Source organism: Lepidochelys kempii, chromosome 7, assembly GCF_965140285.1.
Source record: "Lepidochelys kempii isolate rLepKem1 chromosome 7, rLepKem1.hap1, whole genome shotgun sequence".
In the NCBI taxonomy this organism is placed as follows: domain Eukaryota; kingdom Metazoa; phylum Chordata; order Testudines; family Cheloniidae; genus Lepidochelys; species Lepidochelys kempii.
In genome coordinates, this window is record NC_136386.1 from 98,152,606 (window position 1) to 98,180,400 (window position 27,795).

The following is a 27,795-nucleotide window of genomic DNA, read 5'->3' on the forward strand; positions in this document are numbered from 1 at the left end:
TTTTGGTGATTTCCAACAAACTTTATTGAAAGCAATGAACGAGAAACAAAATAGCGATTTTGTTGACATTACATGCATAGTTTTATGGAATGATACTGCATATAAGATCACCTTTACTGTACATAGCTTTAAATATAATAAACCTGTTGTATTAAGCTTTATAAAAGAGTCCATCAGATGCAACTGGCCTTCAATTTGCCTCCGCTTGTTACTTGGAAAATTGTATAAATAATCTTTAAAAAACGAGTCTAACAAAAAGACTAAAATACACTGGAACTTCCACTGTCGTCTCTGTGTTCCAGAAATACAACTATTAAAAAAACCCAAAAAACTCAATGCATTAGTATGCCTATATCGACACTATGACAACTAACTCCATGAACATTCAGACCACACTTCAAATTTCTTATATTCATGCTGTCACATTGGTACAGAGTGACAATGATTCCCAAGGCATGTTCAAGGCCTGCGCAATGAGATAGTATAAATATATGATTACTGATCATTTCAACCACAATATATATAACTAACTGTATTAAAAACATACAGAGTTGAGTGTTTACCAGTTAAAATTCCTTAGAATACAAAGGGCAGTAGTTGTTATTGGAAAGGAAACGAAGAACCTATTAAACACAAAACATGTCTTCAGCTTTGTCCTGATTACAAGACAGCTAGCAGCACGGCTGAACACATTTTTAAATGAACTTCTTATTGTTTACATGCATGTGTCAAAGATCTGCTGAATATCTATTTGAGAGAGAAACATATTTAAAATACTTGATGGGAGTTCTATTATCTTGGGCATTTTTAGCCTATTTTCCAGTCAGGGAAGGATGGGGGGTAGGCAAACTGACACATGGTTAATTTTATCCTGAGCTTGATGGCAGATCAATTTTATATTTCCATGGTGTCCACTCCACCCAACCCCCTTGCCCTGGCAGTGTACATTATGGCCATATAATTAATTGGTAAGGTTGCTACTTAGAGCTGTACTTCTGTTGCTTACAGCTCATAAAGCAAGGTGTTCTGGGTGAGTGTAAACAAGGCAGTCTTTTAAGATACATTTTCTGTAAATGCGAAACAGATTTGAAAAATGCTGTTCCCCAGATCACCTGCTCCAGTGGAAACCAAGACTGATTGGCAGGGAATACAATACATCACATTTGGAATCATTATGACAAAGATGTAATATTGGAACGTCCACCAGGGGGTGCGATGATTTTTTGAGCAGGGCGTCTTGCAATATGGTCATCTGTTTGAGATCCTAGAAGAGAAGACATAGAAATTGAAGGGCTACAAACAAGTGACGACCCCATTGATTTAAATACAGGAATTATTAAATGAAATGTTTTTGTTCATAACAATATACGGTATATGTACATGAGTAATCAATAGCAATTTATTTGTCCTTAATGCATATTGATTTGGAACTGAACAATAAAATTCAAACAAAAATAAATACCTACACTTTTTACACTTTGGGACAACTTTATAAATAAGGTATGCAGCAGTGACATAACCAATGAACTGTAGGATCTGTAGAATCTTGTAATTTGTAGTTAAAATGCTTTTGAATTTTACCAACCCTCCTAATCAGCACTGAAGCTACAAACTATACTGATAATTTGAAGATTAAATAACATTATTATGTTTTCACACTCAGATTGAGATCTAACCAAAGCATATTTCAAGCTTAGTAGTGGGGAAACTAAACATGCCAGGATCCATAATGAGACTAAATTAAAAGGGTTAATTATAGGAAATGCTGTCAAATACAATGAAAGCGTGTATTATGATTGGAAGGAACTGGAAAATTCTAACTGGTTTCCTGGAAAGATCCTTTGCATACTGATTCTAGAAATTCTTTGTAATGGTTTGTTTCTCCATGAATAAATAGTTTCCAGATAATAACATTTTGGGACTTCATTTCATGTAAAGCTGTCTAGGATCCATGTGATCTCAGTCAATTAAGTGCAGAGTTTTATCCGTCACTGTATAATGTGGCATTTGCTTTCAAAATTCTTCTGAGCTATGGCACACATGTTCATGCACCAAATACAGTGTGACACTAAGTTGAGCAGCACATGCATGATGTTCATATATGCCAAATAACTTAAGAAAGTGCGTGTGGTACTCCCACGATTCAAATAAAACTCAAAATTGCATCACTGTGGATAAAATAGCGGAAACGATCTTTCACAGTATGATTTTTTGTATGTAGAAGTCAAATTTCAACTTTATTTACACCAGGATATATATCAAAATGAACATGAAATAAATTTAAACCTACCATTGTACAACTAGATACGCAGTACTCTTCCCTTTCCTAATGAAAGGGAAAAAAAGGGATGGCTGTCATGGTTTGCATCTTCAATTCAGGAAACTCACAAGCAGTAAATCTTCTATGTGAGTGTATTATGCCTTTATAGAGATGTGACAGTCTCCCAGCCATTGGCTGAAGTACTGCTGCTCTGAGCATTCATTATAAGATCTGGGTGACCATTCCTCCTTATATCAACTTCCCCTACTAGCTACTAGTTTAGTTGTGATTCTCCCTTTTTTAAATAAAATCTTGAGAGACTATCTTTTCATCTAGCCAATGACCTCCCCTAAAACAAGCTACTGTACATGAACATTTGTCATCTTGCCTCCACTCTAGCCACAGTGCTGAATTTGTCAATTGCTATATATGTGTTTAGTACTTTTCTCTTCTGTAACTATGATTCCTTCTCACTCTCTCCTTCCCCATCTGTCCTGACCTTTGTGCTTTAACCATATAATACTACTTGATGCCTTTTCTTTGTTTGTTTGCATCTCAGCCATCTTCCTTTCCTACATATCCAACCACTTCTTTTATGGAATCGGAAAAGGACACAACTCAGGCTGAATTCCTGGCCCCAGTGAAGTTAATAGGAATTTTGCCATCAATTTCAATGGGGCCAAGATTTCAACCTCTGTTGAAACCTCATCAGATTGATGCCTGTCCTTGGCTCCTTTATCTTCCCTGTTTCATATCCATTGGTCACCTCATTTTTAAATTCAAACTTGACATGCATCCTCTCTGGTATCTTGTGACCTTCATACTTTAATGTATTTGCATGGATAGCTTTCAACCATCTGGAAGAATTTTGTGTTGCTTTTGTATGTAAGATACGATAGCTCTGCAAATTGTACTGTAGCAGGAAAAGTGATTTCTCAAAAGCAGCAAGGCAATCATCACATAAACTTAGTTATTAATACAATTTGTCTTTTACATTAGCAGAAATTACTTATGCAATTCTAGACCTCAATCTTTTCCTTCTACTTGAGTAAATAACATAAGCTCTGACCCTGCCATTGAGCTCAATTTGAATGGACCCCCAGCATCCATTTGGAGTTGCCTTAACTTCAGCAGGGTTCCTCATGGGTGCACAGGTCTGCCTGCAGGGAGCTCACTGCAAGACTGGGGTATGGTTTGTAAACAATATTTGCACTTCTCAGTCAGTCTAAGCTACCCATGTTCATCTCTACCTGCAAATGCTACTGTACCCACTGAGCAAACTTACCAGACAAGCTGAACCCTGACTGATGCAGATTACGGACAGGAAGAGTTGGTATTTTGCCTGAACAGGGAGCTATCCTTGAAGTAGGAGTGGGGGCTACAGCTTTAGCAGTCACTATGACATCATGAACTGGCCCATCATAAAGCCCCCTGGGAACACCATGAATTTCAGCAAGCTGTAGTGAGATAGAGGATAAATATGTGAGTTGATTCTGAATGAAATGATGAGAAGCTTCAAGCTGAAATCTGTTCCCTTACTGATTTTTCTTCTCTCCGTCATACATATCCTGATTTATTATTGTAGGGTTGCACTTAGGTTATTTGTTTGAGAAGAAAGAACATTAAACATTTGCTCTGGAAAATTATTTTACAAGGAGTTACACAAATTTTGGCCAGCATAAAAAGAAAATGGCAGGTCAGTTTTGGGCTCCATCATCCTTGTCAGTCTCCCATACAAAGGTCCCTTTCCATTAAATTGGCCACCTGGTGATGATATGGTATCCTGGCTCCCCCAAAGTATAATACAGGGAGATGAAATAGGAAGTGTTTGCTGTCAGGGTGTCTTAGACACAGTGAGCATGGTACACTAAGGCCGTTACGCTGCTCTCAACTTAAATTACAACAACACCCAGTTTCAGGCCACTTTACACTGCTAGAACTGTGTAAAGGGGCCTTAGGGAAAATAAATCAAGCCCAATGTGTCAGAATCGAGCCCAGTGTGTCTTCAGGGTTCTATCATTAATTTTATTACTATTCATCCTGTTAATGTCTTTATTTTTACTGCACCTCAGTGAATGCTGAGCACTGCACACTACCACAGAAAGTTATTGGCCCTTCCCTGAACAGCTTGCAATCCAGTTGATTCTTCAAACCAGTATTCTTCACCTCCTAACACTGAGATCAATATTTTCCTCTCCAGGGCTAGACTGGAACTTTGCAGTGGACATGAGGAAGGAGCAGTGCATAATTTTGGCTTATTGGCAAAAGACTTACTGTATTTTTATTTTTTGTTACAGAGAACACACAAAAATGGCATTTTTCCACCTCACATTCCATTCTATTTTCCCTTTGGTATGTTGTGAGTTCTGATGTGACACAACTCAACCGAACTTGACAGGGCATGATTAAAATGTCCTATTGCATCAGGTGCTACTTTAAACCATCCATCTTCTTGACTGGTAAAAAGATCTGAAGTTAGTGCAGAGAAATAGCTACAATAGGAGTACTCCATTCACATTATAACCTGCAGATAGCCATTTCTCATCCCAAGCCACACAATGTACCAGTCATTTTATGATAAAAAACTAGAACAGAGCATTTAGAAAATAGAAAAAGGGTTGGGTTTGAGCATAATGAAGTCAGGACAGATATAAATTGTAAAGAATAACTATTCTGCATTTTCAAATAGCATTTCACTTTCATTGCTAACCTGTCATGCCATCTGATCTTCATCTCTGTAACACTGAAAACTGTGTAAAGTTGATATCCAATGCAATATTTTCCAACACCATTTTGGACCCTTTTCTCTCTCCAAAAAGCCATTGCTAGACAAGGGACCAAAAAACGTAATGCAGACAACCAGACTAACTGCCCATAATATCAAATGTGACTGCCCACATGAATTAACTTCACAAGCAATCAGCGACCACCTGATCTGATGCTTAACTCAGAGTCTAGGAACCTCCAGCTTCATGTGAGCAAAAGTTTATATTTAGCAAAGTGCCTTTCTTGGATGATGAAAAATGACACAATGTTTTTACTTTCAAACATAACATAGATGGAGTTTGATTGGTAGCAAATAGCCTGGAGGCCTTTTGTCACATCGAGTGGGATCAACCAGACTTAGCAATCACTTATCTGCCAGTTAAGAAGGGTGCAAGATATGAGGGGAAAATGCAGGTAGGAGAGCATACAGGAGCAATTCTTCATATTACAGGATAAGTTTCATTTTCATGGCCATACCAGAAACTTAGGAAGGACTGCAGGTGGGTGAGAGAGCAGGTAATATGGTCACTGCACAGATCATTGCTTCCACTCTAGTTTTAAATGACCAGCTTTAAAAGCTAAGGCTAGCTGCCATGAACAGGATTTATAGTTTTTAAAGGGCTCTGTCAGTTTCTTTTACTTGTTCTGGCTTCCACTGTTGTACCTCTATTACAGCAATGAATTCACAGAGAAAAGAAAAGCTACAGTAAATCACATCATGTGGTTATTGCTGTAGTTGCCGACGTGCATTGGTGTATCTGGGAGAAATGAAGTGGTTACTGATACTTGCCCTCCATACATCAAATAATGAAAACATCCACAAAACACATGGAAAAATGGAGCCATGGTGCAACTAAGAGATGATATAAAGAGTCACCAAAGGAAGCTAGTGTAGAACAGAGATCGGCAACCTTTGGCACGTGGCCCATAAGGGAAATCCGCTGGCGGGCCGGGATGGTTTGTTTACCTGCAGCGTCCGCAGATTCAGAGATCGCAGCTCCCACTGGCTGCAGTTCGCCATTCCAGACCAATGGGAGCTGCGGCAAGCGGCGGCCAGCACATCCCTCGGCCCATGCTGCTTCCCGCAGCCCCCATGGCCTGGAACGGCACACCGTGCCCAGTGGGAGCTGTGATCGGCTGAATCTGTGGATGCTGCAGGTAAACAAACCATCCCAGCCCGCCAGCGGATTTCCCTGATGGGCTGCTTGCCAATGGTTGCCGATCCCTGGTGTAGAATAAGTCTTATTGGTCCTATAAAATGAAGGAACTATGGAAAATATTTCTGAGCTCGTTGTATTGGCACCTTATCTATTAACTATTTACTTACATACAGAAATAGATCATTCCTGTGACAGAATTGCCTTATCAGTTCCTATGTTACCCCTTCTTCCAGTTGCCAGCACAGGGGATATGGCAAGCAGGAAGGGAGCAACCCTGCATACTAGCAATCCAGGGCACAAATGGGCAACCTAAAGAGTAAGTCAAATCTAGAGAGGTATTAGGAACTCCCTGTTCCCCTGCAATCCCCATTGACTTTGACATTGTTTAGAATTTTCTCCAGTCTAAACATTCTTGGATGAGCACATACTTGCTACAATAACATGCATGTAACAGATTTAAAGTATTTGTCCAGAACATACTAATGACCAATTTGCACAATTGGAGGCAATAAGCATTTGCCAACAATGGCTGAAAAGACCTGTGAGAAGAACTTAATTAATTTCGTTATGGGATATATCACAAAGTGTGGTTTCCTACATTGGCTATTTGAAATAAAAATATCAGAGACCCACTCAGCCCAGGACAACTCTAATGAGAAATATCTACAATTAAATTGTAAAAATGTTGCCATCATTTCATTATAACGTATCATGTCATTCAGATGAAATACATTATTTTAAAATCTTTTACCTTTCAAATTGAATTTAGAAGGACCATGCAATTAGATACATAATGCATCTTACATCTTTGTACTTTTCCTGTCTACTCTCCTGTAATTAGTAGATTAGTTTACCCTTGAATCTCCTTGAAGACATTCTATTTGTCCAGTACATACCTTATCATCCAATACAACATATTTGATGGAACTGCATATTAAAATTCAATACAGTTTTCTTTTATTTTAAGATGAATGTGAATTAATAAGTGGTATTAGGTGTAAGAATTGTCATTTGAACAGTAACATTGTTTATGCATAAGCCAGGCAATGCACAAGAGCAGTTATTTGATAGTTTTACACGTTTTCAAGGCCTACAAGCAGATAACATTAATTATATTTTTGCTCCTGTAAAGGGCCCCCTTTCCCTTCTCGGTCCTACCAGAAGGCTCTGGGATGCTGCAACACAACACTAATAGCAATATGAAAAAAGGGATAAATCAGAACAGAGATTGTTTTCTTGCAAATAAAAATTCTCCTTACCCTGTTTCTTGCCTTTATTCTTTTATAAACAAAATCAGGGAATGTCTTTCTAGGAACGAAGCGACCAGACCCTTGAATGACAAAGAGGTTTCCATCTTCCAGCACAACTTTTCCTTGACTTATAACCACAGTAGGAGAACCACGGCACTCTGTTCCTTCAAATATATTACATTCCACATTCTGACAAATCCAAACCAGGATATTCAGAGTTAGTTTAGGGCTAAGAACAAAAAAGCCATAAACCCACAGCCTACCCAATTTTTGTAATGCCTTCTTCATGTATAATTAATCATTCCTTAAATAATCCTTTAGATTAGATATGAAAAAATAAGATTCTCTATCAGTTTGGTGAGCTAAAGCAAACTGGAATGGACAATCAAAATTCATGAACATTTAGTACTAGCCTAAACCACACACTATGCCATTTGTGAAGCAAACCAGAGCCCAATTTTAGGTATGAATAAGTTCCAATTGCTTAACCTAGATCCCCAGCAGGCTTCTGCTGAAACTTACCCTGGACTGACGGAATCTTTTGCTATGTTTGTCAGGAAACCGCAAGTTGTCTAGCTGAACTGGTTGAAAAATTCCAGTTATATTTTGTGGGAAATTTGAAAGCATTTCATTTTTCAAAACTTCCCATGGAGTTTTTTTTCTCTTTTTAAAAATATTCTCCCCACCTCCAAATGAAAAATCTTCTTCAGCTTTCAAAAACAATTTTTGATACAAAGGTAATAATTTTTGGTTTCTGAAGAGCAAAGGCAAATTTTTCTTTATTGAAAATCAAACTGAAAAGCAATTTTTAACTGAAACACATCAGTTTCTGTTCAAACAAAAGACAAGAAAATTTCATTTTCTGAAAAATATTTCCTTTTGGTCAAAAAGTCATATTTTGTCAAAAATATTTCAACAAAATAATTTAAATCAGTTCTACCCCCTACATTTTACTAATGTTACATGTAGTTTTATCACTAACCCTTCAAATGGGAGTTCATTTTAGGATACCTATGAACTGGGAAACCCTAGAGAAGGTACAGTTTGAACAGACACTGAGTCTTTCCCCAGTGGAATATTACCAAAGAGAGAGAGACAAGCCTATTTGGGACCAGGGAAGGGGTAGGAAAGCTGGGTTTGGCTCTCCAATAAGACTCATGTTGTTGAAAGATTCCCTTTGGCAAATGGCTTTTGAGAGTGGGGGTAGTTTCTCAGCTGGTGAATCATTTGCAGAGATAAGGGTAAGGAGGCGTTCCTAAGTAGGTGATATTCATCCCCACAAGTTAGCCTAAAGTTCCAGTTGGTGAAGTGGGAATTTACCAGAGAAAGGGCTGAGTAAACACAGAGTAAGGACCCCAGGGTTTGTTCCAGTATGAATGGTCCCTACATAGCTGTCCGAAATGGAATCAATCTTGCTTCCTCTTTTTAGTTTTACATTTGAAAGAGTACAGCCCTTGCATTTATCCAACCCTCAGGGAATATATCAACAATCCCAGTAATTTGCTAACTAAAACAAACTTCTATCTCAATAGTTTAGTTAAATCTTTTAAAGCCCTTTAAAATTCCACATGTTCAGCAATTCAAGGTTGTTCAGTGGAATTCAGGAGAAAGGCTGGGACAGGGAAATGTTCAGGTTAGGGTTGTACATTTTTTTTCTATGCCTATACAGTACATACTAATAGTATCCCATTTACAGCAAAAGAATGGTCATCATGTATTGTTTTACTATTGCACTATTCTAGAGCATTACTCTACATATTTTTGGTGCCATTGCAGTAAATGCCAATAACAAAAGGGATTTATTTCCCTTCTCCCACTGAGATTTAATAAACAATGATACTATTATTTTACCCAAATTCTCTCTGTTTCAATTTCTCTCTGATTAAAGGGAATACATTATTTCACTAATACACCCTGGTTGCAAAATCCTATATAAAAAAAAGAAATTAAATCTCACAAAATGATTTTACCAGATGGTGGGTTTTTGCTGAGACAATTTTTGTAGCCTTGGGATTCCATATAACTAGGTCAGCATCAGAACCTACAGCAATTCGTCCCTTCCTGGGATAAAAATTAAAGATTTTGGCTGCATTTGTACTGGTCACTGCTACAAAATCATTCTCATCCATCTTCCCTGAGGCCTGGAAATCAGAAAGAAAGGAGATTGAGAAAGGAAAACGATTACAGAAAATGAGGTCTTATCAGAAATGAATTTGCAATTTCATCTAGAATTTATGATATTTGTACATAGAGAAGATCGCACAATCGTGGGCCGCGCGTTTAATTCAAAAATTGGCTGTCCCTGCAGGACTAGTAATTAAAAACTGTTAGAATGTTTCATGTTTGAAAACTGATTACAGCTCCCATTTTATAGTCACTATGTAGGTACTCCTATGACAGGAATACTGCTCAACACAACAGACACTGCATCCCACAACACTGAATAATAAGTGTACATGGTGAAGTGAGGCTACAGAGAGGTCTATGGCAACTACTATGTATCATTATCATTCATCTGGCAGCACTTTCATCTATAGGACTCACTTCTCTCAGCAAGTACTGGGCTCACATCCAGAACTTTCTTTAGTTGATACTGAAGTGAGTCAGTCTTCAGATTATATAATTTCTTGTCTTAGATAGAAAATTTTCATGTTTATTGGAACCGGAGTTTCCTAAGTGTTATTGATCCTCAATATGCTACTCGGAGAAGGATACAAGAAACTGGAGGTACCAGAAGAAAGGGCTCAGATAGTATAATGATGGGTGAGGTATAAGAACCTAGACAGAGAGACAGGGCTCCAGTGAAGATGACGATCAATATTTTCAAAGGTGAACATTTTTAGTATAGGCTAAACAATTAGTGCATTGTTATGTCAGCTGTGCTTTTTACAAACCTGAAGAAGAGCTCTGTGTAGCTCGAAAGCTTGTCTTTCCCCAACAGAAGCTGGTCCAATAAAAGATATTACCTCACCCACCTTGTGTCTCTAATAACAAACTACACTCAGGATTCACTGTGGACCTGATCCAAAGCTTATTGAGGTCAACACAGAGACTCGCAAGTTATTTTGAGGGAACTATAATGTTGCAGAAATTACAAATGAATAAATTCCATATATCTTGCCCAGGCCTACTGGAAAAGAATACAAATGGAAACTCCATTTCTTGCCTTTACAAAAATCTTCTGGATAGACTTTTATTTCTGATCACAGTTCAGAATGGGATAGAATATTCTTCTAATAAGAAGCTCTTTCAAGATATTTACATTCAAATGTTATATTTTCTCTCATTAGCAAAGCTTTTTTAAGTAGCAGCCTAGATAATGTCATACAATGAGGAATTTAGCAATGTAAGATGATCATGTACCTCTTTCCTTCCATTAAAGAAAATCTTGCTATTGTCTAAATCCTCATATCTGACAAAAATGCCACTTGCACGCACTTGCATTGATAATTCAGCAAACATTTACACTTATTTAGTTACTTACCACACACTTCTCCCAAATTATTGACATTCTTTCTTCAATGCCATTTGTTCCCTCTGGAATAAGGGTAAAGTTATCCTTTCCTACTGCCTTCTGAGCGGTGGTAAATGTGCAGTGGGCACTGCCTGCAACCTGCAGATCCCCACTGAGTTAAAACAAACCAAAATGCAGTTAATGGACAAAACTGATTGCTCAGATTGTATTGTTCAGTGTAATAATTCAAGGGCCTTTTCTATGCAACTATATACTCTTTCAGAGTGAAATTATCTCCTGTGTAGCGGGTTAAGTGTGACATAAATGGCTCATAGGTCTTGTGCTTAGCCTTCTGTGCAGCAGTGAATTTCATCCTTAGGGTAAAATTTTCAAAGGTGCCTAAGTGATTTAAGTTCTTAAGTCCATTGGATTTAAGCGCCTAGATACTTCTGAAAATGTTACCTTAAATCCCCAGGAACTGCACTCCTTAAATCAACATCCCAGTCTTGATTCTTGATCCATCCTTTTGGCCCTGACAGCCTTTCAAGAAATTATTCTAAAGGACCTTTTATATCAGGTGTATTCCTGGCTATGGCCTGACCCAGGACAAAACTAGATTCTATATACCAGAATCTATTATAACTCAACAAATTTGAGATAGGCTGATAGGGTTGGGAGAAGGAAAGGGGAGAGCTGAGGTGGTTCTCTGGAATGAGACTCTCTGCAGACATCTGCTTATGGAGCCCTGAAACATCCTTCTTGATTTATGTCAAGGCTGTATTTAGATTGAATTATATGCATATTTTATTATCTGTTAGTGGACATTATTCCACAGGGAAAAGATTCATCAAATAAAATCTGTTTGCTTCCCTAGAGTCCAGTCACACCTCTAGAGAGAAGAATTTTGTGAAATCTCAGAGAATGCAAAATAATTCTCATCAGGAGACTAATTAGGGCAGAATATTTACTACTATAGCTGCCCTTCTATAGGTCAATAGTCTCACCCTACACAGTCTTCATGTGTTACTTTGGGAGCTGATTTTTCCATCCCTATTCAGGCTGAATAGTACTTTAGCTGACAAGGAGTGCTGTTGAATGCTTCTATTCAGTGAGCTTTTTGGTGATGACTAGCGAAGACCCTAAGCCAAAACCCCAGATCCAGACAGCATGGAACTATAAGGTGATTGGATCAAAACTCGACTCTGCTCTTTGGGCCCATCTCTGTGGTTGAATAATAATAACCCCAGGGACTGGGTTTTGTTCCGCATGCCACTGTCATTTACTCTCCTTGCCAACTCACCATGATAACAGAGAAGTGAGATAATCAGATGTAGTAGGGTCAGGGCTAACTGGAGGGGATGTAACAAAGGCTGCAGCTTTGGCCCAATTCTTACTCCAGTAGTGTGATCCATCAGTGCCAAGACTCGCTGTAATTGGCTCTCCATACACAACTGTGCCTAAAGAATAATAATGCTAATACATAATCTGAAAATATGTAACATACTCCCGATGGTGTACTCTCTTTTCTCACAGTGTAGACAAATGCTAAGATTAGGAATAAAAGATGGTTTGAGCCAGTTTCTCTGTGTTTCAGTTTTCTGAATTTCTGTCAGCCAATCAGATTGCTACAAAATTGAACAGTATTCCTTGTAAAAGTACAAAGTACCAATCAAAAAACAGCCTTGGCCAAACCCTAGAGTCTATTCAGTCCTATTTTTTGCTGAGAAAGGCCAAAGAAAGCAGAACAAACACTTCAGGACATGGCTCCTTATTTGTAACAGGGAGGGGAAAGTGTTTAAAAATCCCTCTCAATGAGATACCAAAAATTACACAAAAACTGTGGGCAAAATGCACCCTCCTGATGTAACTCCATTTAAATCAGTTGATTTACACCTGGGATAGACACAGTCTTGTATGTTTATGATTGGATATTTCTGTCTCTCACTTCTGTCACTCACGTCCATGCACTGTGGGCCAGATTCCCACCCCAGTTGGTGTAAGTCAACACAGCTCCATTGGCTTCAATGGAGATCCCCAGCTGAGGATCGGTCTGAATTACTACATTCTAGGTATTGTGTTACCTTGTTTCCTTGGAGGAATATTTCTATTGGTTCCCAGTGTGTCAGCAGTTTGAGTTCTCAGTCATTCCCAGTTTCATTTTTTCCATTCAAAGCATGACAAGAGGTTGGAAATGAATTCTTGACATTTTTTTCCAACTCCACCTAATGAGGCTGGGGAGCAAAGTCTTCAGCCAATCTCTTCAACTCTTTTGAGTTCACTTCAGTGCAATTAAACTCCAGTACATTTTGAAAACGGAAGCTAACATCAAGTTTTGTGCTTTTCAGGTGTACTAGAAATTGGCTAATTATGAACTCTTAGCTCCCTTTTATTGCAGACAAGTAAAAAGTTTTAATTAGTGTGTAAATGTGAAGTGGTGTTTTACCTTTTCGTTTTGCTTGAGCTATCACATCTGCAGCACCTTTGCTCATTACTTTTGTGACATACAATGGGCAGTTGGCTTGTTTTGCTATTGTAATTGCACGGTACACTGCCTCTGCTTCAACCTTGGGAAATAAGAACACAACCAGGTGACATCTTACCACATCTCTTTTAGTTGAATGAACATGAGTGGAGACTTCTCTAAAGCTCTAAACATGTCCATTTGAAGAACTTAAGATATTACCTCCTCTGGGTGGCTAAGAACATGCCCTTCTGGCCCAGTAATTCCAAGTTCCAACAGTCTCTTTTGCTCCTAAGTGAATGTAGAAAAATGAGAGAAACAGTAAGTGATGGGAACAATCTAAAATAATGTGGGACTGGAACATCATGTCTAGAAGTACTTGAGGGGCATGGAAATTCCTAAATAATATCCTGGAATACCATTTATATCCATGACAATTAGAGCATTTTAGGAAGATGCTCTAGTCTCTGCTATGACAATAATAAACAAGACATTCTAGTGGGATTGGTCATACTACTCAGCATACTACACTCTAGTGATTTGACAACATATTGGTAGTGTTCACTTGCTCAGAAACAATTAAGCAATATGCAGTGATAACTATGTGCTTTTCCTGGGCTAATCATTCAGGCACTTCAAACTCACTGTGGAACAGGAGGCTGAAGGCTGGGTAGTTCCATCACACAAGGCATTCCTATCCTTTTAGAAGTGCAGATTGAGAGGCTTGTGAAGTCCCATACATATTCCTGGTGGCAATGATTTATGCAGGTCATCCCAAGTGAGCATCGAAAAAGACTTTATACCACACTGCACTGTCCAGCATTCTGTGTATCCCCTCCCACACACATTTTCAGGGGAATGTTATTACCTTTGTTAGTATTATTTTTTCATAGCCTTCAACGTGTGGAGCCAGTTTTCTCTGTTGCCTGATCCAGTGCTTAATTTGTAATTAAAGAGGTGCCAGGGCTCAAGCAATTAGCTGCTGGGACTCAAGTAATTTTTATACTTTCATAACTGATGCAGCAAGCCCAGGTGCCGGGGCTATGAACTGCCAAGCCTAGAGGTGCTGGGGCTTGGCACTGGAAAGCCCTCGCACAAATTAAACACTGGCCTGATCCCATGAGGTACTGAGCACATCCACAGCTGCCCTCAACTACTACAGAAGCCAATAGAGGTAGAGGGAGTTCAGCTCCTTGCTCTTAGCATTAGGCGAAAGCATGGGCCTCAGAGAGAGAGAAAATGATAACTAACACTGGAGAAACATCTCTAGGGCTAAGAACAAATGCTGTGTGTTCCATCAGTAAGCTGGGAATCTCACCATCCACCAATGAAATAGAGCTCCCTTTGCCAGCTCTGCAGAGGCCACTAAAGATAATCTGCCACACTCGGAAAAACTTCAGTGTGCTGCTCACCTCTTCATAGGCTTAGGGGGGCAGATTTGGCCCAGCCACCTCTTTGTCATGATGGGGGGCAACCAGGCCAAATCTGCTGCCAAAAGCAGCTGGCCAGAAATCTTCCACCCTAGGCAGCTGCCTAGTTTACCTATTGGTAAAGCAGCCATGGCAGCTCTGAAAGAGGGCAAGATATACGATCCTAAACCTGTCATTACTGAAGGGCTGACTATTGCCCATCCTGACCCTCAGGCCACTGTAATGTTTGTGAAGAAAACCCCATGTTGCGGGGAGCAGGGGGAAGGTGAAGGAAATGTTTCTTTAACAGGCTGTTCAGGGATAGGAGGGAATGTGGCTGTTTGAAACTGCTCACAGCATGGAATGTTGGAGGCATTCCCAGCAAAGATGGACGGGCAGAGTGCAGGTGCGTGTTAAATGCCATTTTTCCACAACTAATCAAATAGTTATAACCATGTATATTTTACACCTCCCTGTGCCATCTTGGCCCTCTGCATCATATGAGGAGCCACCCAGGAGTATTTCCATTGTTTGCCCTCTCTCAGGGTTTTTGCTGGGGAAGGACAGCTTTAAATTGCAGTTATTGCTAGTAATTGCTAATTATTCCTGTCAACAGACGCTGTTCAGGGGATATGCTGAATCAGCACATTCCTTGGCTGTCCTGGCCACACCCCTTCTTATCTAGCATTGTCCACATTTTGTGCAGTGCTGACTCCTACCCATCATCAGTGGAGGGGTGGATTCTGTAATTTTCTACTGCCCTCTGTGAACAGTCTGCTGCCAAATTTATGGAATTTTTATTTCTGTACCATCCATGTTCCCTTTGCAAATATACTGGAAGTTCACCTCAATGGCTCTAATGTTATCATGCTGCAGCTTAAATAAATACTTTTGAAGATATTGAACTGCTTGGGATCACATTATGTTTAACAGCCAGCTAGGGAGAATGAAAAATCCTAGTGGGGAAAACTGGTTTTAAGTTCAGGCCTGTTTGATACAAAAAGGCTACCTGAAGTGTTGAGAAATGACATTTAATTATAAAGTCCTCTCTTATATAATACTGCCCATTCAGTTACCTGATTCTTATTCGGAATGAATGACAAGTTTACTTCTATTCTGCATTGTATATTCCAAACATTTATTTCACATTTTTCTAGGCTAGACTAGAGACAGGTAGAATGAAAATCAATACAAATTTTGAATGCAAAATACTCCCTTGTTGCTATTTGACCCTACATTTGGAACTATGTGTCCATCTGAAATGTACACTACTGTGAAAGCCTCAAATCTCTTGAATGTTCAGGGCTAGAGCCTCCAATTTTTAAACAAAATGAGAATAAGACATCTCCAAAAGCAGGCACAGTTTAGAGAAGTAAAAATCCCTAAAATCTGCAGACAGCTGTTATAAATGTACATGTGATGATAACCAACTGGACGCAAACAATCAGCATGATGCCTCTGCTTTTAATAAGGACTCCAGATCTCCTTCCAAGCTCTTCTGCCAATATATGATGTCACAACAGGCTTTGCTGCCAGTCCACTCCCTCCAAAGCTCAGGTAATCAGCTTATCCTAAAGGCCAAGTCCTGCCTTGTTGTGTGGGTGGGTGGACTAGGCAGGGAAAAAGATGTAGAGAGCAATTTCCCTCTACCTCCCACAGGCCTTATCAGGGCAGAATACCAACCTAACACTGCAGGGAGCACTGAGGAGAGAGACCAGCTTCTGTACTGGCCACTACACTGCAGACCCAAGAAGGTTTGCTCTACTGGCAAATTTATCGAATTTTTATTTCTGTACCATCCATATTCCCTTCTGCAGATATCCTTGAAGTTCATCTCCAGGACTCTTATGTTTCCTTAACTCAGCCACTGAAGCCAATGAAAGTTTTGCCAATAATTTCAATCAGAGTACGATCTGCGTGATACTGTGACTGGCAGCATGCACTAGTGGAGCATATGCTGATTCTTTTCACAGAAGTAGCCAGGGGCTCCCAACAATGTATGCCTCCTGGCCAGCTTTGTGCCACCTGTTTCTGAGCTGGCAGGATGACTCAAATGCTGGAAGTGTGTCTGGCACTGCTCTGCCCCATACTGCCCGTTGTGCAGCCACTCCATTTCAGGGCAGCATTTTGGCCTAAATTAATATTGTGACTAGTTTTTAATTTAAATGGATACATTTACTATACCTCGTCAATGATGTCTCCATTTTCAGCATGCACTTGGGCAATGGCACCCAGGTCGCGAATAATGCTGAATATTTCATACATCTGTCAGGAAGGAAGGAAAGAATTTTCTAGAGTCAGATAGGTACAGTTTATAAAAAGTGTAGTTGATTACTTTTTTGCATTTCAGTTATTCTGTGTTACCTGGGCGTCAGTGCACTGGAGCTTGTCTTTATAAGCCATGAAAACTAGAAAGGAGTTCACACCTTAAAAAAAATAAATTACATGTATATTTATTGTCACAGCTGAAAACAAATCACTCATGTCTATTAGAGAGGGATGGAAAAGGTGGTGTTCAGATCTAGGTAAGGTTTTTAGACTAGTGTTGAGGATTGAGATTGAATCAAGGCTAGGGTTCAGATTTTGACTAAGGGGGATGAAAACTTGTAGCTGTTCTTATGAGATTTCCAAATGTTGTAGTTCATGAAAGATGTTGTACCGCCATTAGTTTTTAGATGCATTTAAACCAGCACCAATCAACAACCCATTTCTAGTTTTAGATCCAACTGGGAACCAAAACCACACAGGTGAGTTCAGATTCCTGGATCTGAATCTTAACCCTTTTCACAAACAGGTTTGAATTCTAAGCTCTAATGCTGGCTCGTTTCTAGGTGCTGTATTTGAATCATTTTATTCAAGCTAAAAGTACAAATTGAAGCCAAAAGCACCTCATTCAAAACAATTTCCTTTAGTTATAGAATTATGTATACAACACTTACGTATATTACATTGCACAAAATGCATAACTCGTTTCTATCTAATGTGTACTCTGATTCATTTAGTGTTGGGGCCTAGCATGTTAATTTCTATTGTATTGCTTTACACTGTTTTTAACTTATAATCACACTATGAAATTCTCTCCATTTCATTACTATATATGGGTAAGTATGAAAAATGTCTGGTTTCAGCTTCTGCTTCCTTAACTACCACTGAGAATTTTAATGGAAGATTCATTAATAGTCTCTGTGTTAACTGACAAATTCTGTCCCTGAATGTACAACTGCAATTGCCATCGAAGCCAATTAGATTTGTGTAGCGCGTCTGAGCGCAAAACACAGCCCCAAATATGTGACTAATGCGACATATTAGTGAAATGCACTAATCCTGTGGTGGGTGAGTTCTTCAGTAGACAATGTCCACTAGGTAGATATCCACGGGTTCTTATATACAGGAACTACAGGTACAAGTTTTTATGAAGGGACTGTCAGTGCACAAGAAGGAGGACTTGTGGCACCTTAGAGACTAACCAATTTATTTGAGCATGAGCTTTCGTGAGCTACAGCTCATGCTCAAATAAATTGGTTAGTCTCTAAGGTGCCACAAGTACTCCTTTTCTTTTTGCGAATACAGACTAACACGGCTGTTACTCTGAAACCTGTCAGTGCACAAGATATACACTCTACTTTCAGTACTGCAGGCTGGGAATGTGCTGCTTTATTCCACTATATTACAGAGTGGCTGGGGAATGGGGAAGCACCCACTAACTAAACAAGAGGCGAAGAAGGTATGGAGCATGGCTCCAACCCATAATACTCTGAGTAACCCGGTTAACCCCTTGATATCCAGTTTATTACAAAAGTGAAGTAATATTGCACAATTTGGCCCTATGGGTCCAATCCTAAATTCCTTACACAGATAAATCTCCAATATAGTCAGTGGGAGTCTTGACAGTGTAAGGACTTCAGAACTAGGCCCAATAATTTTGTCTTGTACTACCAAAGGAGGTTTCTTGATGTTAGAGGGATGCATATTTCCCTAAAAAGTAGCTGATCTTTTTTCTTGTGTTAACTTTCACTCTTGATGGTAACTAGGTTAGTAGAATACTGGTCTTTTTGTCCTTACCTTTGTCTTTCACTAGAGCTTCCAGTTCCTCTTTTATGCTCTCATGCCAGCGTGTGATGTCAATATGCAGTGAATAATCACAACAGGCTTTGCTATCAGCACACTCTCTCCATTGGTCATATGCAGCAAGCAGATTCATTCCAGAGTCAGGGAATACATGGTCAACTGAAGAAATATTGCAGAGTGTCAGCAGCCTTTATATGATGGGATAACACAGGGACATTATTATAATGCCCATAAATATGCATTTGTCTAACAGTTTTCTATGGTAGGAAGGAGAAATTTTAATGCAAATTATTCGATAATTAAAAATGAGGAATATGAAAGCTTCCAAACTGTGTTTAACTCCATTAAGACTGAGACAAAAATCAGCAAAACAAGTCAATTCCAAGTTGTGGCTAACAGTACAACCTGGATTCATCTCCTTGTGTCTAGATAATATGGTGATGTGAGACAGGTGTGTGCAATCATATACATGCCAGGGGCCAAATTCTGCTCTTAGATATCTGTGCACAGCTTCCTTTGACTTTAGCAATGGCAGTCATGCATAGGTACTGTATTTCCCACTACACCTACCTACACTCCTCAGTATTAACCTGTGAGACCATTTATAGTTCAGTTCTGTGCCTCCAGTGAGTAAACACTGGACTGAACTGTGTGGTGGTTTTGTAAGGTCTACTTGGGATCAGATTGAGTAATCAAAATAATTTTTACTTTGAACCTCAAAAGTATTTGCTCTCACAATCCCAGAGCTGGAAACTAGTGCAATATTTGATTTCGTAACCAAGTCACTTTTCTTTCTCCACCTACAAAAAGCAAGGTATATAAATATGAATTTTCTGTGACCATCTATTTAAAAAGGCCCAAATAAAAAGGTGCCCTGTATAGCTTACAATGATAAAGGGGAAGTGGCCTCATAATAAGTAGAATCTTTATATTTTAAAAAGGAACATATAACAAAAGCAGAGTTTATTAAAGGGAACTTAATACTTAGTACAATTGTAACTAACCTGGTCAGACCTAAAGTCTCACTCCTGTGTTAACTGACACTGAGCAATCTTCTCGATGGTGGGACACCTCATTTGCTTTTTGAAAGATGTACTTCTTAGAGTCATTGCAATGATGCTACTTACGTATCATGGTGGTTCCTCCTGCTAGGGCTGCTTTTGTGCCTTGATAGAAGTCATCAGCAGAGGTCATTCCCATCACAGGCATTTGTAGTCTAGTGTGGACATCTATTCCTCCTGGCATAACTAACTGGCCATAGGCATCAACAGTTTTGATGCCACCAGGAACTATCAGGTTTTCTCCAATTTGCCTAAAAACAGTATTAAGAAGTTCTACTAGCCGCAAATAACATTTAGACAAAAATGTATTAACTTCCTGTTGTTAAAAGTGAGTATGTGTGTGTGCTCATGTTTCTGTAAGCTTTCCCACACTGTGCTGCCAATGCACATCAGTTATGCTCTCTTTTGAGAAATGGGGGATAGTTGGTGTCTTCAGAACTCTAAGGGAGCTCTAAGTTTCTCCCATATTCTCCTGACTTAGATGCATATTCTCTTGTGAGGCCTCATATCACAGTCACCATCCTTTTGGAAACAGAAGTTTGGATGAAATTTCATTCAGACCCATAGCTGTTGCTTTTGAGAATTGTGAGCCAGTCTCTCATCTCCACTAGCAAAGCACTGCCTCCAAAACTTTCTTAACTCTAGGATGGGATTGATCAGATCTGTCTCTCCTGGATGGCAGTGCAGAGCACCAATACCAGCCCCACAGGCCAGCCCATTTCAGGGCATCAAATGTGACCCACAGCTCTCTTCATTCATGTAGTCCTAGACCACTCCCCAACTAGTACTAACAGTGACCGCAAATTTGATAGTAGCTACTAAAGAAGTAAGATCATTAAGAACTAAGATCATTTTACTTGTTGCCTTCAAGAACACAGCTAGAACTCAAGAAAGGAAGTATTCCTTTCAGCTTTTTCTTCCAATGCCCTATGAACTATTGATTTTTTTCCAAAAGAATATTTTGAACATATTTCTGAGAAAATTAAAGGGGTCTCTGGAAATGATTATTCATATTAAATTGCACCAACAATGTTAAGTATGTAAATTGTAATACAAAATATTTCTTAAGTAACTTACTTTATCAAACTGTCTTCCACATAGATATCAGCATAAAATGATTGATCATCATTTACGATCTTTCCTCCTTTGATTAGAAGCCGGTCACTCTAATAAAAAAAAATATGTTTTCCAAGATTATTTTATTTAGAAGTTGTTTTACTCATTACAGGCCTTCATGCATAATAATCTATAATTGCCTGCTGCACTTAAAGTCTGAGACAAAATATTTTGCACGTCTATTAGTCCAATTTAGTTTAAAAAATGCACCCAAACTATTTCATATCAAAGCCTGACTGTATTCCACATATAAAAAGTATAAGAATTATTTAAAACTAAAATGACATATATTTTACATACAAATAAAACATGTTTTAACATCTTCAAATCAACCAGAAAGGGGATTTAATCTATATTTTCCACAGCACAAGCCTAGAGAACTGTATGCTGCACAGAAGATGTAAGGAGTGATTTTAAAAAAAAATATTAAGGCAAAGTTACAATAAAACATTCACATACTACAGTGCAAGTTACATATTACTCATTTTTTCATTAATTGCACATCCACAGCTTTGAGTAGCTCTGCAAAACATTTTTTGCTCCACCCTCCAATATAAATAACTCCTGCCCAACATGATCACACTAATAAGCACAAGGCCATCCTGCTGGTTTTGGAGAGGGGTGATGTGATGACCCTTTTGGTAAACGTACACTTAACTGACTCATATTATATAAGAGACAAAGGGTCACTACCAGCCTCCTTCTGCAGATGTGGAGACCAGTTATTTATGCTGCAGTCTGTGCATATGTGCCAACATTTTAAAAAGTGTTTGTAAGGGACAGTTGTGCACCGAAGCCACGGATGTGAGGTTGCTTGCTTGGCCTCCCCCAAATGCTGTTACTGGCAGATTTTCTGTGCATTCGAGTGAATTTTAGCACTTGTATAAGTGAATTGAAAACAGCAATTCAATAAGTTATCATAACCTCTTTCTGAGGAAGGTAACTATTACTCTCCCTATTTCACTGATGGGGAAACTGAAGCAGAAAGTTTAAGTAGCTGACTGAGGCCACAGATGAAGTCAGTGTCAGAACTGAGATTGGAATGCAAGTGTTACTTGCTCTCAGTGCTGTGATAGCCCACTAGACCATGCTGATTCTCATGATATTAAGGTGCCTCATTGTGGCCAGTGGCCACTTTGGCTGCTAAGTTGAGGAGCCATTGTATTTGCAGACAGCTGGCTGGGAGGCAGCTTGCAGCAGGCCCAGCAATATTAGGGGTATCCAAAGTGGTACTGCCCTTGTACACATGGCAACTGGTCTGAGGTTCTCACAGAAATTGAGGAATCAACGGGCATGAGTGTCACAGATCTGAAAGGTCAGCTTTAGGGGAGCTGATGGAGTGGCTGTGATCTTTTGGGAAATCAATGAGAAATGTTCAACTCTAGCAATTGATTTGTATCAGTTTACATTTTCTAGGTTCTCTTTGCAAGGAAAAGGACTAGGCACCCACTGTTACATAAGAAAGTGGAGATTAACAGTAACATTTCCAGGTTCTCAAAATCAGATTTTCCTGCAGCCCCAGGCTTCACAGATCCCAAAGGATTCTGACATTAGTCAAAGGATTCTTCACTAATCGCTCTCATTTTCCACACTGGGCATTTTAGATGCAGAAGAAAATGTAGGATCAGGCTCATATTTTTAAATGTGAAATGGGAGCATAGTTTATTACAGTTTTTCCTCCAACTGTGACCCCTACAGTGACTCTAAAGAATTTACTCCCAGGGCTACAATGGCCACTGCTAAGGGTTCTGATGCACATTTAAAAATAATTGCTGGATGTAACAACATGTGACAATACAGTCTAGGAGAGTGGATTACAGGACCAGAGAAATGTGCAATTATAAAATTAATCACAGAACACCACTTCTGGGCCTTGATTTTTCAGTCTGGGTCAAAGGGGTATGAATAAAGCTACTAAACAATTTTGCTGTGTTTATGAAAACTCCAAAACATATTTCATTTATATTCCACAGCCCTTAGTCTATTTTTCTTGCTTCCCAGCCAAAAAGAGCCACCACATCACTGACCCAGGGGAGCTCTATTGGCCTCCTCCACTATGCAAATATACAGGCCAGTCCCTGCTCTGAAAGCACACCCACTCTGTAACAACCACAAAATGCCAGATGTTCTTACCAGGCTTTTACTGAACTCTCTGAGTCCCTTACAACCTGTCACATACGCAGGCTGATTCTCTCTGGCTTACTCAATGTCACTTACTCATTGAACACTTTTAAAGGGGACTCAGTGCTATTTCTCTCTCCCCTTGTGCGGCTCCATTTTAGAGCCCACCAGCCAAGAAGAAGAAGAAAACATGCTGCCCAAAGGTTTCTCCCCTCCTCCACAAAAGTCCTGGCAATCAGGGTAAGGAGGCTCCTGTTACAACAGTGATAGGGACCTGAGGGGTGGTGTGGCACATTCCTCCACAACACAATGGTGATGAGAGATGGAGGATGGAGTGAGGCCCACTGCAGTGAATGAGCTACAGTATTCTCGCTTTTTAGTACTTTGGGTTTACAGGATGGACCAGAGGATATGGGTTTATGAACCAGGAGTAAGAAGACTATGGGGATCAGGGCTGATGGGGAAAGAAGACAGTAAACATTAAGTCCTGATTAAATATAGAAAATCATACTTTTAAAATTTTATTTCTGTTAATTTCCAAATATAATGTGGCGGTCCTGCAGAATAGACCCTTCAGATTCAAAGATATGTATGTTTGCCTTTCTTTTAAAAGCAATATTTGTAGTCTCTTAGGTAACATGGCTGCCCTGGTGTGTGAAAGATAATAAGTAGGTGCACACAAGATCCGAAAAGCAGATGCCTATTGTTGTACAAGGGCCTCTTCCTGACAATATAATGCTGCAGAAACCTCTCTGAGTTCAAGTCAGGTTATGTTCAACAAAGGACCACGCTAATTCTCCAAAAGGCTTTCATAGGACGCTTGTAGTAACAAAGGCCTAAGACCAACCCCAAGAATACTCTTTCAACTTCCTCCTGTTTTGCTCTACCAGGTCTGATTTCATTTCAGAACTAAAACGCACATCCCATCTTGCTTAAGGAATAATGTATCTATAAATGATGTTTTAGAACTATATTTCAAAAATACTAATTATTATTAATAATTATTCTTTTCCAATCTCCCTAAAATGTTGCAGAACTAGGCAAAAATATGGCCCTGCAACCTAAATTGAGGGAATAAATACATGAAATTCGAATAGACACTTTATCTTAGGCACATAAGCAAGTCCAAAGTTATCAAAGTCCATGCTTAGTCACTCATGTTATTTTTTTATTTTCTGAACTGGTAGGCTGGGAGAAAAGATGTTGCTCTCTAAGGACAAGGCAATATAAGCACATTCAAACTGCTGTGTCCTTCGGCCCCATCAACCCTTTATGAGAAATTAGGGCCTGAAAGGGAATGAGCTAGGAAACAAGGGAGCGCCAGCTTCTTAGCAGAAATAAAGCAGATTCAATGGCCTGAATGATTTGCAAAGCTGCTGATCAACATACATTCTCCTCTTCCTCCCGGAGTCGGGAAAAGCCCCTACTCTCAGGCGTCTCTGGGACTTGGTAGGTATCTGCAACCTCACCGTGCGCATTGTTTTCCTAACGTGTTTGCTGACCGTCCGAGCTCCCTGCCAGGGACCTTTTTACTGGGGCATGATTGTCTCCGCTGAGATTTGGGGAATGCAGCAGAGAAATATTTGATATGGCCAGGCCAGCCCTCCTCCCCGCGCCGCCCAGACACGGAGCCTGGATTACAGGGCGGGCAGCGCAGCCATGGCAGAGACGCAATCACAGCACTCGCTGGGGAGCTGCTCCGCCAGCATCTCCTGCCGTCCCCAATCTTAAAACGAGCATGAAATAACCCCACCGCCCATATTTCCGAGTCCGTGTCTCCTTCCCCGCGCTGCCCGGCTACCGCACGTTTGTCCTTTACGGCCCCTGTCCCCTGAGCGCTGCCAGGGTGCTGGATCGGTTATTGTGGCCCCATCACCCTCCCGCCTCCTGCCCTGCAGCAAACCCAGCAGCTCCCGGCCGACAGCTGCCCGCTGCGCCCGGGCTGCTGCGAATAAAAAGGCCGACCGGAGGTTCGGCACAGAGAAATGCCCTTCTAAAAGGAAAGGGGAGCAGCCCCAGCCGCCACCCCGCCAGGCCCCGGGCTGCCTGGGCCTCCCTCTCACCGTGATCCGGGGGATGTTCTTCTTGCCTTGGTACGACATCTTCCCGCAGCTGCCGCTCCTTTCCGAGCGAGCGCAAGGGGCAGGAACCCACCCTCAGCAGGTGCGCTGCGGGGTCTGGGGAGGGGCGGGGGGTCCCTGCTGGCTCTGGGGCCGGCTCTCCTCGGCGGAGTGGCCGGAGCGGGCGGCTTTTTGTGGCGTCTGTGTTTGTTCCTCCCTGGCTGCCTGTTGTTCTTTGGAGAGCTCGGTGGCTCCCCCTGCTCTGGCAGTCCCGCAGCCTCGCTTCGCAGCTGCCTGATTAGCATTCCAGGCTCATGCTTCCCCGACAGCAGCCGCCAGAGAGGCAGCCATGCAGACAGCCCGCCGGGGCCTTTCCCCAGGCACCAGCCACGTCCCCGCTCTCCTGGCACCGCGAACAAAAGCCGGCTTTCCCCACCCCGCCACCAGCCCGCCTGCCAAGGAAGAGCAGGCCCGCCAAGGCCAGCAATGGCTGGGCTGTCTGTGCGGGGCCCCCAGGAGCCAGGGAGGGAGGGTGTCAGACAGAGCCTTGCCAGTGGCTCATTGTTTCCATCCCGCAGCTCCATATATTTCTGTGAATCTTTGGTCAGGAAAGTTTGTTCTTAAGTCTGAAGATTTATGCTCTGCAGATTTCTAAAGCGCTTGATTTCATTTATGCCCCTGGCATCTGGCTAGGACTGTACCCACGGAGTGTGTGTGTGCGTGTGGGGGGGCCCACCGGGTAAGCCAAGTTTAGTCTTTACAGTTATTTACTACAAATCACTTGTCAGCACAAATAGGCCTTTCTTTCCTCTTCAAAGCCACCTTCCAGCAATTCCCATCGGAGTCATAGGGAGTCGGGGCTTGTCTGCATCAGCACCCTGAGCTTCTACCCTGTTAGGGGCCTGATCGAGGGCTTCACCGTGCTGCCATTAAAGCACTCAAGCTCGGCCATCAACTCCTTTCCAGACTCTTAGGGCGTCTTTCCCAGTGCTCCCATTGACTAGTGAAACTGGCTTGGTCTCCAATGCAGCAGAGACATGGACCCCTTGGCTTGGAAAGCCTCCTGGCCTTTGGACAACAGGGGATGGGGCACTCCATAAATTGCCCTGTTCTGTCTACTCCCTCTGAAGCATCTGGCATGGCCACTACTGGAGTTAGGATACAGGGCTAGATGGACCCTTGGTAGGACCCAGTATGAGTATGACCAGACTGATGTTCTCCTGACTGGGCAGCAGGCAAATGACTCATTTGGTCTCTCTCTCTCTCTCTCTGTATAAAGCCCGGTGTGTACCCCTGCATGCCCCACATGTAGCAGTTCAGCTCTGGGCTGGTTTTCTGGGCCAAGGGGCCATGGATGGGAATACATTTGGCCTGCACTTAAAAGTCAGAGTCAAATTGCTCGCCTGACAAACCCACTAATCCTTTTGTAATGAGAACAAATAATCAGGCTGCACCTGGCACCCGGTCCTCTGCGGAGGCTGCTATTGATTCAGGGAAATGAAATGGAGCAGCCCAGCAGACCCCAGAGCCACCCGAGCCTGGCATGGCCTCGGAAAGGCAGCTGCCTTTGCCTGGATCCCCGTTTCCAGCAACATCCCCGACCAGGCTGGGCAGCGGCTTAGAGCTGGGACGTCCCAACCGGCAGCTGGTACCGGCCAGTAGGGCAGCGGGGTCTGCCCTGCCCACGCCGACGCCCCTGGTAACGCTCCCATTGACGTTGGGGCCCACACTGTGCCCCCCACAGACACCCCCCTTGGCTGAATTGCTGGCGCCGCGGGGTAACGCTGACGATAAAGTTTTCCGAAGGAAAGTGCTGGTTCCCCGTGCAACGTGCGCGCTGCGCGGGCCGCTGCCTCCGCCCGCAGGGCGCCGCCGCTTCCCCGTTACCTGAGCGTGGCCGTCGGGCGCGTCTCCTGCGGCCCCAGCAGCGGGCGGGGGAGGCTCCGCTCCGGCTGGGGTGAGGGCGGGGGCGCTGCGGCTCCCCAGCGCCTCGCCGCCGGCCTCGCTCTGCCCTTGGGAGTCGCCGGGGAGCTGGCGGAGCGCCCCTCGCTCCGGCGTCTGGCCGCCTCTCCCGCCGCCGCTCAGCGCGTCCAAGTCCAGCGTTTTGTTTTCAAAGGCTCCTTCCACGCTGCAGAACATGCCCCCGAATTTCTGCCGGGGCTTGGGGCTGCCCGAGCCCAGGGCCGCGAAGTACGCGGGCAGGTCGGGCTCCCTCCGCTCCTGTCTCTGCTCTGCCATGGCTGCGGGCGAAGGAGCCCGCCTGGGACGGCCGGGGACTGGGCAGTGGAGCGGTGCCCGCGGGAGGAATGGCAGGGAGAGCGGGGCTCAGCCTGGTCCCCTCGGCTCCAGCGTGTGGAACCCTGGCCAGGTGACGCCTTTGGGCTCTCCTCTGAGCCCGGCTGACGAGGAGCTGTCCAAGGCGGTGGTGCTGAACGTTCACGAGGAGGACATCCCAGGGAGAGCCCACCTAGGACTTTCATCTGCTAGGGAAAGAGCGCTAGAAAGCACCTTTGTGGCAACTTGCTGTCAGGGTGGCTTTACTAACAGCTGAATCTTTCACAGTCACCTCCCCTTTCCATAACTGTGTCCACAGTGTCACCGCTTCCCTG

The 27,795-nt window shown here is 41.9% G+C and overlaps 1 protein-coding gene across 3 annotated transcripts; it reads right to left on the minus strand.

Annotated features, from left to right (window-relative positions):
• On the minus strand, positions 1-27,677 carry DPYSL4 (dihydropyrimidinase like 4). Of its 3 annotated transcripts, XM_073353980.2 has the most exons (15): positions 27,074-27,677; positions 20,967-21,055; positions 19,956-20,140; positions 18,823-18,987; positions 17,125-17,186; positions 16,945-17,025; positions 13,574-13,642; positions 13,334-13,454; positions 12,191-12,347; positions 10,921-11,062; positions 9,407-9,577; positions 7,446-7,625; positions 3,546-3,717; positions 2,291-2,326; positions 1,176-1,264 (listed from the first exon to the last, which is right to left on the minus strand). In XM_073353980.2, exons 1-14 carry the CDS (start codon positions 27,422-27,424, stop codon positions 2,301-2,303), a joined length of 1,971 nt encoding a protein of 656 aa, XP_073210081.1. In that variant the 5' UTR covers positions 27,425-27,677; the 3' UTR covers positions 1,176-1,264; positions 2,291-2,300. The 3 variants fall into 3 exon arrangements, with proteins under 3 accessions (XP_073210079.1, XP_073210082.1, XP_073210081.1); XM_073353978.2 differs by lacking the exon at positions 2,291-2,326 and having other exon boundaries at positions 1-1,264; positions 27,074-27,673; XM_073353981.2 differs by lacking the exons at positions 2,291-2,326; positions 27,074-27,677 and adding an exon at positions 25,190-25,643 and having other exon boundaries at positions 1-1,264.
• Between the last annotated feature and the right edge of the window lie 118 nt (positions 27,678-27,795).